This window comes from Saccostrea cucullata, unplaced genomic scaffold (genome assembly GCF_032062105.1).
Source record: "Saccostrea cucullata isolate Sc308-1 unplaced genomic scaffold, CSIRO_AGI_Scuc_v1 ctg28, whole genome shotgun sequence".
Classification (NCBI taxonomy): domain Eukaryota; kingdom Metazoa; phylum Mollusca; class Bivalvia; order Ostreida; family Ostreidae; genus Saccostrea; species Saccostrea cuccullata.
This window is the reverse complement of record NW_026939565.1, coordinates 784826-797524: the sequence shown is the minus strand read 5'-3', so window position 1 is coordinate 797524 and position 12699 is coordinate 784826. Positions and strand designations below refer to the sequence as shown.

Sequence of the window (12699 nt, the reverse complement as noted above, 5' to 3'; positions counted from 1 at the left end):
CCTTGATCTTTTGGTTTAGAAATCGATCCGTAGGTTGAATGATATGGCGCAAATTTTGGACACTGTTCTAAAAGATTATTAAAGAAAAATGGAGGAGAAGTGATCTCTATCAGGAATGGGGGGGTCCTATCCTTAAGCACCTGTGTAGTATGAGGGTTTCAAAGAAATTTCGAAACGTTGAAATTGTGAAAACGCTAAGTTAACGATAGAGGCGTCTATTTCTATGGCAGGAATTCAACTCAATACAGGAAACGAAATTCCTACAATAAAAAAAGATATACATGAAAGGAAAATCAACGAGTGGATACTTACAAAGCGTAAATAAACTCAAAATGAACGACAATCTTTACAGAAGGTACAATTAATAAAAACAAGACGAACCCACTACAAAGATAATCGGTCATTTTGTATTTCAATTGTACGTTATGTATCATTTCGTCAATTATGCTTTCATATATATACAATTTATATTTTGTGCATCATTATTTTTTTTGGTACGGAAGCCCATTTAGGACCTATCAAAAAATATTTTTGAATTCGTTATAACTATTTTTAGAATTCGTTATAACGAATTTAATTTGTTATAACAGATTTATTGAATTCGTTATAACGAATTTAATTTGTTATAACAGATTCATTGAATTCGTTATAACGAATTTAATTTGTTATAACAGATTCATTGAATTCGTTATAACGAATTTAATTTGTTATTACAGATTTATCGAATTCGTTATAACGAATTTAATCTGTTATTACAGATTTAATGAATTCATTATAACGAATTTAATCTGTTATTACAGATTTGTTGAATTCGTTATAACGAATTTAATCTGTTATTACAGATTTGTTGAATTCGATATAACGAAATTCTTGAATTGATTATAACGAATTCAATAAATCTGTAATAACAAATTAAATTCGTTATAACGAATTCAATAAATCTGTAATAACAAATTAAATTCGTTATAACGAATTCAATGAATCTGTAATAACAAATTAAATTCGTTATAACGAATTCAATGAATCTGTAATACTTAATGAAATTCGTTATAACGAATTCAATGAATCTGTTATAACAAATTAAATTCGTTATAACGAATTCAATAAATCTGTAATAACAAATTAAATTCGTTATAAGGAATTCTGAAAATCTGTTATATTAAATTAAATTCGTTATAACGAATTCTAAAATTTGTTATTACGAATTCAAAAATATATTTTGATAGATCCTAAATGGGCTTCCGTATTTTGGTCAACAAGATTTGAAAAAAAAACATTTAATTTCTTCTCTGTTGGTATTTTTGCCCTAGCTTTCCACCGCCACCGCCCATAGCTTCTTTGTTGTAACTGAACAAGTTCATCTGGTCAGAATTTGTTCAGTTATTCAATATTCTAATACAAATAAACAACCACTGATAAATTTTGCTTGATTTCTTGTTTCCTAACAAGAGTTTGTGCAGTATTGAAAGTCGTGGTGACAATTGTCGTAGCAATGTCTTTGGTTGATTAGTTCCACAGCTCCGTGACATCCCCCGCTACACAATCCATAACACTTCGCCCTGCAGCCAATAGAGATGTCTTCACATTCACACATACACGATTTCCCCTCATTCCACACACTGCAGCCACCCACAAGACTTGTCATCAGAACTGCAATTCCGATTGCTATATGACATAACCTGAAAAATAACCAAAAAATTATATAGTTCAAAGGCGATTATACAGTACTTGTGCAACCATTAGAAGAATAGCTGCAACGTCTAACTTTTTATATCCCTCCCTTCACTATAGCTTACATTGTTTTAAGGATTCACTGTCTAGTTAGTATAGTATGCCAGGGCATCAACGATAGTGGTAAACATGAGATATTTTGCATAACGGGCGAAGCCCGTTATGCATAAATTATCCCAGGTTTCCTAGTGATTCCATATATTTCCATTTCATTGTGAAATAAAATTGTAGATTTAGATTTTAAAAATGTAGACTAATAGTTTTAAATTACCCGCGGCCTTCCATATCAATTTCAATAGTCTTCGCCCACTGATGTCAAACACAAAGACAGCCGCGTGAGATTTGCATGCATATTTGGCCTACTAGTACTTAACGTCAGATACAAAAACAGACGCGCCCGAGATGCACATGCATTTTAGACCTCCTTGGCCCTTGGCCTATCGATTTTCCTGATTTATATTTCCGGTGGAATTATCAAAAAATTGACTCCACTAACTTTCAAAGAGTTATCACAGAGAAAACATATAGAATTGAAAATATAATGTATATATCAGTTTCAATCCATATTTTGCCACCACTTGTCAGTTCGATAATTTTTAGAATTATTATGCCGACTTGTCAGAGAATAATGTTGATTTGTCAGATCTCTTCGCCGACTTGTCATATAATCATGTGTTTAAAATTCTTTAAAACATGAAATATGTCCATGCCCAGTTTGAGCCATCCAGTTGACATATGATAGTTATACATTTGTCCGACAAGTGGACAAAAGGATCGGTCAAATCTTCATAATTACCTAACAAGTCGACATAAATATACCGGTACGCATATACATGTGCATATATGACAAGTCAACATATTTTTTGACAGTTTTACAAATATGATTATCCAAGAAGTTGACACTATTATTTGAAAAGTCGACTTAACATTTGACAAATCCTCTTGTCAAACAGTTATGTCGACTTATCAGAAAATTATAGTGGCTTTTGATATTATTAAAATCATTGAATTATAATGTCAACTAAAAACGAAAAAAATGTTGAAAAAGCTATGATATAGTTTTAAAATTTACGATGCTGCCTGTCTTCCTTGATATATTTTCCTCTCTAATTTATCGTATTCTTCCCTTTTTCATTCATCTGTCATGTTTTTATTGTATGTATGTGTACCTCTGACCAGTTTGTGTATGAAGGATTTGGAAAAAACGAACAGTATTTAATATCAAAGTCCATAAAACAATACAAAATATGAGCAGAGCAAACACGGACCTCCATAACATCAGAGGTGGGATCTGGTGGTTTACACCTCTTCGTGAATATATTATTGCACAGTACTCTTGAAGTTTTTCCTTCACTACTTAATATCTAGGTGAGGAGTAAAGAAAGAGGCTTGGTTGAACATTTACGGAACCCTCTATGTTCTTATGAAGTTTCGGAATCCAATATACTAGTATATATGGTAGTTCAAATTCATTTTGGTTTTTGATGATATTAAAAATGTTCAAAACTGACACGATTTTAAAGAATTTCTTTCTTAGAAAGGGAACCATGAGTATAAGTTGGGTTACCATTTGTACAATGCAACTGTAGAATTAAATCCAATTCTAAAATACAATTTATGTAATGAGCCTTACAAACGAAGACAATGTAGTTACCTACTTTGTCAGCAGGGACCAGTACGTACTGATATATCCAATTCTTTTTCCACTTCTGGATTATTGAATACAGTAGGATAGATGGTTTTCATATTGCCCGTCTATCTTTTAAATACGCGATTATAAAATGTGTCTGATACATTTAATCCATTCTGGCAAAGTGTCAACGTCTTCTTTTTCATATCTGGTTCATCGTTTGGCGTAATATTTAACAGAATCCATAATATTTATGAAATTCCGACGCCAATTGAAGGAGCATGGTTTCCCATATTTAAGAATTATCATTAATGTATTTTGATTCCCATTTGCCAATTTTTAGGTTTGGGTTAATAAAATGAACTTGGATCTTGAACTTGGAACTCAGATATAATGATGTCAAGTAAATGTCAGTGGAATTAACAATCTCTGATATCAAGATACCGAGTTCCAAGACGTGAGGATTTATATCTGGCAAGTCAGCATAATTATCTAGTAAATTACTAAGGCATTTAAGGAACTTCTAAGTGAACATTATTATCTAACAAATGGTGACAGAAAAACGCCACCATATAGTAAACAAAACAGTATGTCTTAATTTAATTGTATTGCCTAATATTTTTCAATAAACATGCATGTTTATTAATATTTATACATTATAACAGATTTGGAGTCATATTAAACATATACATATCTCTCTCGAAGTGATTTCATTTCTGCCTGCATGATGGCCTTGTCTTACATGATGTATAAAAATATATAAAACCATATGCATATACAAAAAAGATTATTCTCTCATCAACCTTTCTGTAACTTGGTTTACAATAAAATCAATACATATTTTTTTGTAATCCAAGTGACGTTTTGTGACAATTATTAAAAGTACTTTAATATAAATAGAATTCATCTGCCTCTCAAAGCCACTTATCTTATTTTGAAATTTTTCCTGGTTTTATCAATTTATACTCTTAATTAATAATCTCTCTGTTCTATTTTATACATGAACAGCCGTATGTTCACACAGCTTTATGTATGACATAAAGACAGCTTTAAAAAGTGGTTCTAACCTGAGCTTATTCTTTCCTATTGACATGGCGCCTTTATCATGAAGATAAGACAAAAGAAATAGAGCACCACATCGAAACATGGCGGCTGTGTCACGTGTCCTTTATACCAAAGAGAAACGTACATCAGTTTAACAAACAATCACATGTATAGGAAGGGCAGGATACCAGGGACCTATATACTAATAGTTGATATATAGGTTAATGGGGATACAAAGAAATCTTTAAATCAAGTGTACATGGTTAAATAAAAATAAATGAAAAACTTGAATTTTGTACTGTAGACAACTACAGAAAATTACCTTAAAAGGTTTGGGGTGGTGGGGTTTGTTTATTTGTTTGTTTGTTTGAAAACCTATTATGGAGGAAAATCTTACTCTGGCAGGGAAGTAGGGCTCTACAGTGTTTCTTACAAGCGGCTCTCCTCATACATACCCCCCCGGGGGGGGGGGGAGGTCTCACTCTAGAACAAAACTTCCAGACGAAGTCTTGCTCTCGAACATGGCTTACAAAATGGAATCTGACTATGGAGGAAGCTAGTCTCACGATCTCAAGAACGGAAAACAAAAAAAAACTGATACAACACGGCCTCTGTGACCGTGTCGGAAGGGAGTGTTCACTCCTCTATTGCACCTCATTTCACCTCAGTTAAATTTGGTCCATGTTTGCTTTGCTCCTGATTTGAATTGTTTGAGCTTTTAAGTTTGAATACTTTTCGTTTTCTCCACAAATCATCATCTGGAATAGGACTGGTCTAATTCTGGTGTAATTCTGTAAATATCCATACATTAAAGTTATAATCCATTGGGTTTTAATGGTAACATCAAAGGTCCCTAGGCCACATGTAATGATCTATTTGATATATTTACATTTGAATTGAAGCTGTTGGTTGTGTCTTTACTTGTTTGCTTCTTTATATCACGTTTAATACGGTGTCATTCCTTATACGTCATCAAATTCATCAAACAGAAAAGACGTACTGATGCCCCTTTTGGCAGCTCAAGATGAAGGTCATAAGGTTTTCAAGTGCAAGTCAAACTCCAAGATCAAGAAATCAAATAAGCTGTTACCCAAAGAAAGTTCTCGCCCCCAAGAAATATCATTGTAAAATATGAAAGCGCAAGCACCAACCACTTTAATAATCCGCAACAACATTCACCTCGAAGTTGGAGATTGGCGTACTTTTGTAAAACTTTAATCTTGGCCATGTCTTTTGGACAGTTGGCGCTAGGGCTTTTATATTTCACATGAATGATTATTTCTTTTGACAAGACCTTGCATATAGGTATGGTTTAATTTGACTCTTTGACCGCGAGTTTTGAGTTTGACACACTTTAAAAAGAAAACTTAAACACTGGTCATAGCTTTTGAAAGATTTCTGCTTGGGCTTCCATATTTCACAGATATTCATTAAAACAAGTTCTTTCTTTGGGTATGTGCATGTTAAATACTAGTACTCGAACGACACATTGCTCCCCATGATAGAAAATGAAAACTCTGAAATTTTAGGCCTTATTTACTTGACATCACCGTTTACATTTTATAAATTAAAATGTCATAGCTTATCAAATGTTAAGAGATAGGAGATTGAGGAAGAAGATAGTGCGACGGTTAGACTAAGCGGGATGACAAAGTACCCAAATTTTCTTTAGAAAGTACGATATTATCAGTAAATCCTTTCCTTTCTTTGTTTAATATTGTGAAGGGGAAAATCTTCTCTTTTGTTCCAACTTTATTCTACACATCTGTATGTTAAAATACACCAATCTTTGGACTAGTTACACATAGTGATATCAAAAAACAAATGCGTTTATTTCTATTCGTATTTATAAAGAAACAATGAAATTCACAGACAAATGGAAGTCTTTCCTCATATACACGGAATCTCTCTCTCTCTCTCTCTCTCTCTCTCTCTCTCTCTCTCTCTCTCTCTCTCTCTGAGATCAAAAATGTCAATTTGTAAAATCATTCTTTATCATTTATCGTATCTTCAAGCTTTCTCCAAAAGATTTCTACGCTCCTAAAATTCCCTCCATCCGGGTATTCGAGATACGATTTGTTTTCAATGACGTGAAGGAGAGACAATGGCATCTCTCCAACGATATGGTTTTCCAATAAAACTAACAAAAGCATATTCTCTCCCCCTCTTGAATAGATGCTCTCCATTCGTGCCATATTTAACTCAAACATGCACCAATATGATTTCAAGAAATGTGATGTCATTACACAAACTATTCGTCTGCTGTTGTGAATGGTATTTGTAATGTTTTCAGCGATGTCTTTTCCAGGAATAAAATCACGGTCATGGATGCAGAACCTTAGTCCGTTTTCCTCCATTTTTTTCATCTGTTTATAAACAAAGCCTCTGTCCTGTTCTGCATATGAGATAAAAGCATCGTACTCGTAGAACACTTTCCTACGTGAACGTTTAACCTCCGGAAAAAATGATCTCTTTGTGAGGTAATAGATATAAAGAACGGTCCATCGATAACGATAAATGATTCGATAAATTGTTACGCTTAAGAAGAGGAAAATAAGTGAAGATATCCACATTATAAGTAAGGTATATGAGGAACAAGTCTTTTGTAGTTTTTGCACTATATAGGACAAATTGTGCAGTGACAATCGAGAATCGTCCCTATAAGAACACGTCATGTTTTGTAAATATATAAATCTAGAGCGAGGCTGTCTATTCATCCATTCAAGAAAGAACTGAGTAGCACACGAACAGACCAAAGGGTTTCCTGAAAGATTGATTGTAAAATTGTTATGTTGTGGCAACAAATTAATAGCTGTGTCGTCCAGTTCGGTCAAGAGATTGTACGATAGGTCAAGGTATTGAAGCTGGGACATATGACGTATGTCTGCTGTCCATTTCTCCATTCTATTGTACGAAGTGTTCAGGAGTTGTATTTCTGAGTTATTTTTAAAAAGTTTTTCTGGTAAAGCATGTATTTTATTGTCGTGTAAATTCAAAACGGTTAAATTTCTATGATTGCCAAATATTTCACCGTCTGTGTCCTTTTCTAAGCTGAAACTGAGATCATTTTGCGAAATATTCAAAATTTCTAGCTGTGGTGAATATTTAAGGGCTTGAGCTGAAATGTATGTACAAAAGTTATTGGACATATCTAAATATCTGACGTTATGGCAACCAAATATTGGACCATGAATTTGAACAATAAAGTTGTTTTGAAAATGTAAAAACTCCACATTATTGTTAATAAAATGCAGTTCTCCAACACTAATATGTAACTTCATATTGTTTGCATAAAATATTTTTAGTTTTGGAGGCACATAAAATGATATGTTTGAAGATCCTTGATGTCGATCTATGTTTTGGCCTTTATGATCCATTTCTGGACCGATATGACACGAATAAGAATAATCGTTGCAGCCATCAAAATAATTTGTATGAGAATATATTTGAAAACTAACATTCAAACTAAGCAAATTATGCAAGGAGTTCGTTTGTAACACATACATGCCGTTATCAATCTTGTTGTCTCCGACAGACAAATGCTTCAGTGATTTGGGTAAATTTGGTAAAACCCCAACCTCGATGATTTCCAATCTGTTGCTGTCAAGGTATAATTCTTCAAGGGATGTACTTTGAAGATATTTTGTGTGGTTTCGTAGCAGGATGGTACCTAGCCCAAAAGTGCAGTGTAATTTGGCAAGTCTAAGTACCTTGATTGCAGTATCCTGGAGGTCTTTAGAGATGTTTGCAAGCCCTCTGAAACCGAGTCGTTGATTATATGAAATATCTAAGTATTGCAAGTAGGTCTGGGCATCCATAGCCCCAATTTCAATGGATCTTATGTTACAAAAAGATAAATCCAGATATGTTAAATTGAATTTATCCAATACATTAAACCTCAAGTGAGAAATTTTGCATACACCATTGTAGCCAGATACATCCAGGAATTTTAAACTCTCAATTTTATCTTCTAAAAATATATCCCCAAAGTTTCCATCCTGAACGCCATCAATTCTGAGATGTGATAATGAAACTAATCCAAAAAGCAAGTTGTCAGGATATTTGGTATACCGCTTATCAATATTGCCTTTTATGGACAGGAATTCTAAATATGACATGTTAGAAATCACTGTCAAAAAACTAAGATTAGTAAGCTTATTGTGATCTAAATTGAGGTATTTCAGTCGTCCATAAATCGTGTATAACATTGGTGATTCACCTGAAATTCTGTTGTATGATAAATCAAGATATTCCAGAGCCGTCGGTAAATGAATTGGAAATTTCTCCAAGTCATTGTAACTCAGGTTTATGCGTGTTATATTTGAAGATCTATTAAAACAAGGAGGATGTTGAAGATTTAGTGATGAACAATCAGTGGTTTCCTCGAACGTTTAATAACAAGTGGTGTTCGATATGCATTCTGGTTCCGTGTGAACACCAGTTATCGCCAACAAAAGAAGTATGTAATCACCACTAGCCATTACGTCTCCCTAGAAAATACAAGAACATGGAAAGTCAGGATTTGATATTATACCTGGAACTTTCCTACAGGTTATTTCTATTGAAACAAGTTTGCCCTCTACGTAGTCTTCATCAATATTTGTTGTTGTTGTTTTTTTATTGCAGATTTTTGCCATAAATATGTCATTGAAGGTTTTCTGTTTCTTGTCCTTTGTAAGGATGATTATATGAATATTCTATCATTAAAAAGAGAAAATATCAGACTGGTATCTGGAGAAAATTATAGTGATTTTCTTTCTTTTTTTTTTTTAATGTGAGGAAATGAATATAGTTATCTTTGGAATGTAAAAAAGTATTACAAGCAAAATTGATATTATCTATTCTTGTAAAAATTTCTTCATATACTTTTTTTTCGCAGATTTTGCTTATTATTTATTTGATTTTATTAATTAATTGATAAATTAATTTGTTCAGTTGTTTATTTATTTGTTTTTTTTTTTATTAAATTTGTTTTTATTTAATGGAATTCATTTTATATTCTGATGTGAAATTATACAAATTTAAATTTCTCAAATCATACACGTTTTAAAATTTCTCAAATTAAACCTTCAAACCCAAGAAGAAATGACAAAGATTTAGTTTTGCTTTACATGTAAAATATCATTGATTTTACATCAAATAATGCGGTCTTTTATTAATTTTCAACCTAAAGTCGAAATTGATTTCATGACAAATTATTTGTCATGTAATATTTTAAAATTTAGACTGAAAATTAATATAATACAATGCTTTACCTTTAATATGCTGCGGTTTTGTTGATCTGTCGATCTAGTGAGTGGTTGAAATCCAGTTGTCTAACCGTTTATTTAGCAAAAATTCATCCAGACATTGTAACACGGAAAATGAAATATGCTAAAATGACTGCACATAAATTGTATATTTTATGGGTTAGTCCTACACTAGTAGTTCGATCCTCTCAACTTGAAGGGCTATTAATTACAGCTTTGGAGTTACGTTGAAACTGTTACGACCAATGTATGAATACAGTTTATATAATAACACATGTTGTATTCATAACCTGAACCTTTATTTACACAATACACACAAGATAATGATTTCTTACGATGTCTATGCAAATCCCTTTTAAACCGACTTAATTTTTTAAGGTCATACGTAACGTTCCTTAAATGGGTTCTTCATTCATTAACCTGTGTGCAGTGCTTTTAATATATATGGATTTACACAAACAATTTATGACAATTTTTCTTTGATAATGCAAAATTTTTCCTTTGATATCTCTTTAAAACCCCTGTAACTCATGCAAAACATGTAATGGTAATTTTTTGAGGTAAGGTACCTTGTATTTTTTTAAAACCCAATATTTTTTTTTATTAGTTAGATCAAAGTGATACCTCAACTCATTTCCTTATGAACTACAACCAATAAGTAGTGCGATAATAGTCGCTTATATATCTCAAATGAGAAAAAATGTTGACAGTTTGTGTATTCCAATAACAAATAGTGATATAATAATTTTTTTCGGGGGGGGGGGGCAAAAAATAGAAATATATCGTCTTCCAGGAAGAATCTGTGGATAAACCCAATTCTCGAAATATATCTACTTATAAATCACTAATTTTTTTCCAGAAAAATGTGTGAAATCACTGTCTATATACGTGTAGTAAACCACCAACGTTAATTTTCATAACGGGAGAGGCCATATATATCTGTGAAGTATAAAAAATCACTAATTTTTTTCCAAGCAAGTTGATGAAACAAGTGTGAAAGACATCATTTCTAAGTTCTATATACATGATACTGTCAGCAAATACAATTTATCATTTCATATACTGGATGTCCATTATTAATACCATGAATTGACGACGGATTTTTCCGTTATTTCCTGATCATGACGGGAGACACGGCGGTACGTGTGACCGGTCTTGTTTCCAAGGCACACATCTGAATGATGTTTCGGATATCCGTGTTTGCTCTGCTCCTATTTTGTATTGTTTTATGGAATTTGAGATTGAATACTGTTTTATCTCCATATCCTTCTTCTAACTGTTCAAAAGTTATGGACAAGGTTAAAGTTTTAAAAAGTGCATGGGCCAAACTCTAATTATAATGTCAAGGTCAAAAATATTCATACCCACTAAAAAGCCATGTCACAATGAATATAATGTGAAGTATAAAAGCCCTAGCTACAACTGTTCAAAAGTTTGTGCCAAGGTGAAAATGTGGTATTTTTTGTAAAAATAGGTCAAATTCCACGGTCAAGGTCAAATTTTGTGTTACCCAAAGAAAGGTCTTTTCACAAGGAAAACACGTGTGAAATATGAAAGCAAAGCACCACTCACTCAAAAGTTATGAGTAAGGTTTAAAGTTTTTGCGGACAAACAGACAGACAGATGAAGAGAAAGACACACCTGAAACTTCGACACGGAGGCATAAAACATCACACTTAAACCTTGACCATACCCTTTGAACAGTTGGAACTATGGTTTTCATACCTCACATTGCATTCATTGTGATAAGACCTTACAGTGGGTATAAATTAAAATATTTTTGACCTAGACCTTAGTGTTTGACACACTTTTTCAAAACTTTAACCTTGGTCATTACTTTTGAACCGTTGGTACTATGCTTTCATATGTCACAGATGTATTCCTTGTAACAAGTATTCCTTTTGGTACTAACACCTTTGACCTTCTGACATTGACCTTTGGAGTTTGACGTGCATTTGAGAAAATTCAACCCTCGCCATAATTTGTCAAACGGGGGCATCAGTGTTTCACAAACACATCTTGTTTTCATTTGTATCAAAGCTTTTTAAAAAGCATATCAAAAACTTCAAGGTCAAGATCACAAGGTCAAGGTTAACTGAAATCATGACCATTGAAGGTTAAAGCTTTTGGGTTGGACAGACAGCTGAATGGGTGTTATAACACAGTTTTTGAGAAAGAGGGGGGGGGAGGAGGGAAGGAGAGAGAGAGAGTGCAAAACTGAAACATAGGAGTTCAATCACTTGTAGTCTATAACAATAAATTCAGTGTATGGTTTTTTTCTTACCCGTGTTCATGCACATCTTTTAGAAGGTAATGAAATACTGAAAGGTCTTGTCACAGATAATACACATATTCAATATGAAAGCCCTATCTGATCTCTTCTCATTTATTGATTTAAAAGTCATGGCCAATTCAAAGTAATGTCTAATTTTCAATTAAAGTACCGATAGGTCAAATTGAAAAGGCTGCCGGAAAAAAAATTGAGCAATAAGATTTCTAAAAATGTTTTTCTTTTTTTTTCAAGATTTTTCCAAAATGTCCCTTTGCGGGGTCATTTTTTTTTTATGCCACATAACATTTGGGATTGCTCCAATAAAGGAGTGTGTCTTTCCAGGTATACTTCATAGGCGTCGGAAAAAGGTAAAACCCAATTTTCAATGCCTATATATTATCTATATATTTGCAAAAAAAAATTTCGGTGGGGGGGGGTTCTCCCCCCTAAAAGTGTGTGTCTTTCCATGTATGTACGCTATTGTTTTAGTGTATACACTGGTATAGGTCCCTGGTCTTTCTCTTGATATTAAAATCCATTATATTAAATTATATATACAGCATATTAAAATCATATGTACCTCCTGATACTACATGTTACGTACCTGAGAAAACATTAAAACCTAACGGATATAGTACTTGGATATTTTCAAAGTAAATACAGTAAATACCATTATACAATCTAAGAAAAATATGTAATGTTACAAACGGAGTAATCATCACATGATCATGCAACGTAATAAAAAGGTTTTTGAAAAACGCTAGTATGTCATG

At 32.9% G+C, this 12699-nt stretch overlaps 1 protein-coding gene and 1 long non-coding RNA gene across 2 annotated transcripts; both read right to left on the bottom strand.

The window, feature by feature from the left end:
* Positions 1 to 1418: 1418 nt before the first annotated feature.
* LOC134253220 (uncharacterized) lies at positions 1419 to 4562 on the bottom strand. Its single transcript, XR_009989087.1, has 2 exons — positions 4429 to 4562; positions 1419 to 1679 (listed from the first exon to the last, which is right to left on the bottom strand). It is a non-coding gene; the product is annotated as an uncharacterized LOC134253220 (long non-coding RNA).
* A 1691-nt stretch (positions 4563 to 6253) lies between these two features.
* On the bottom strand, positions 6254 to 11325 carry LOC134253251 (toll-like receptor 4). Its single transcript, XM_062735767.1, has 2 exons — positions 11296 to 11325; positions 6254 to 8787 (listed from the first exon to the last, which is right to left on the bottom strand). Exons 1-2 carry the CDS (start codon positions 11323 to 11325, stop codon positions 6391 to 6393), a joined length of 2427 nt encoding a protein of 808 aa, XP_062591751.1. The 3' UTR covers positions 6254 to 6390.
* Positions 11326 to 12699: the final 1374 nt, after the last annotated feature.

Coding starts and splice junctions, on each gene's coding strand:
- LOC134253251 (XM_062735767.1), bottom strand. CDS start 11,325: ATGTTTTATGCCTCCGTGTCGAAGTTTCAG. Junction 8,788..11,295: donor CCTCCGTGTCGAAGTTTCAG/GTGTGTCTTTCT, acceptor TAAACGTTCGAG/GAAACCACTGATTGTTCATC.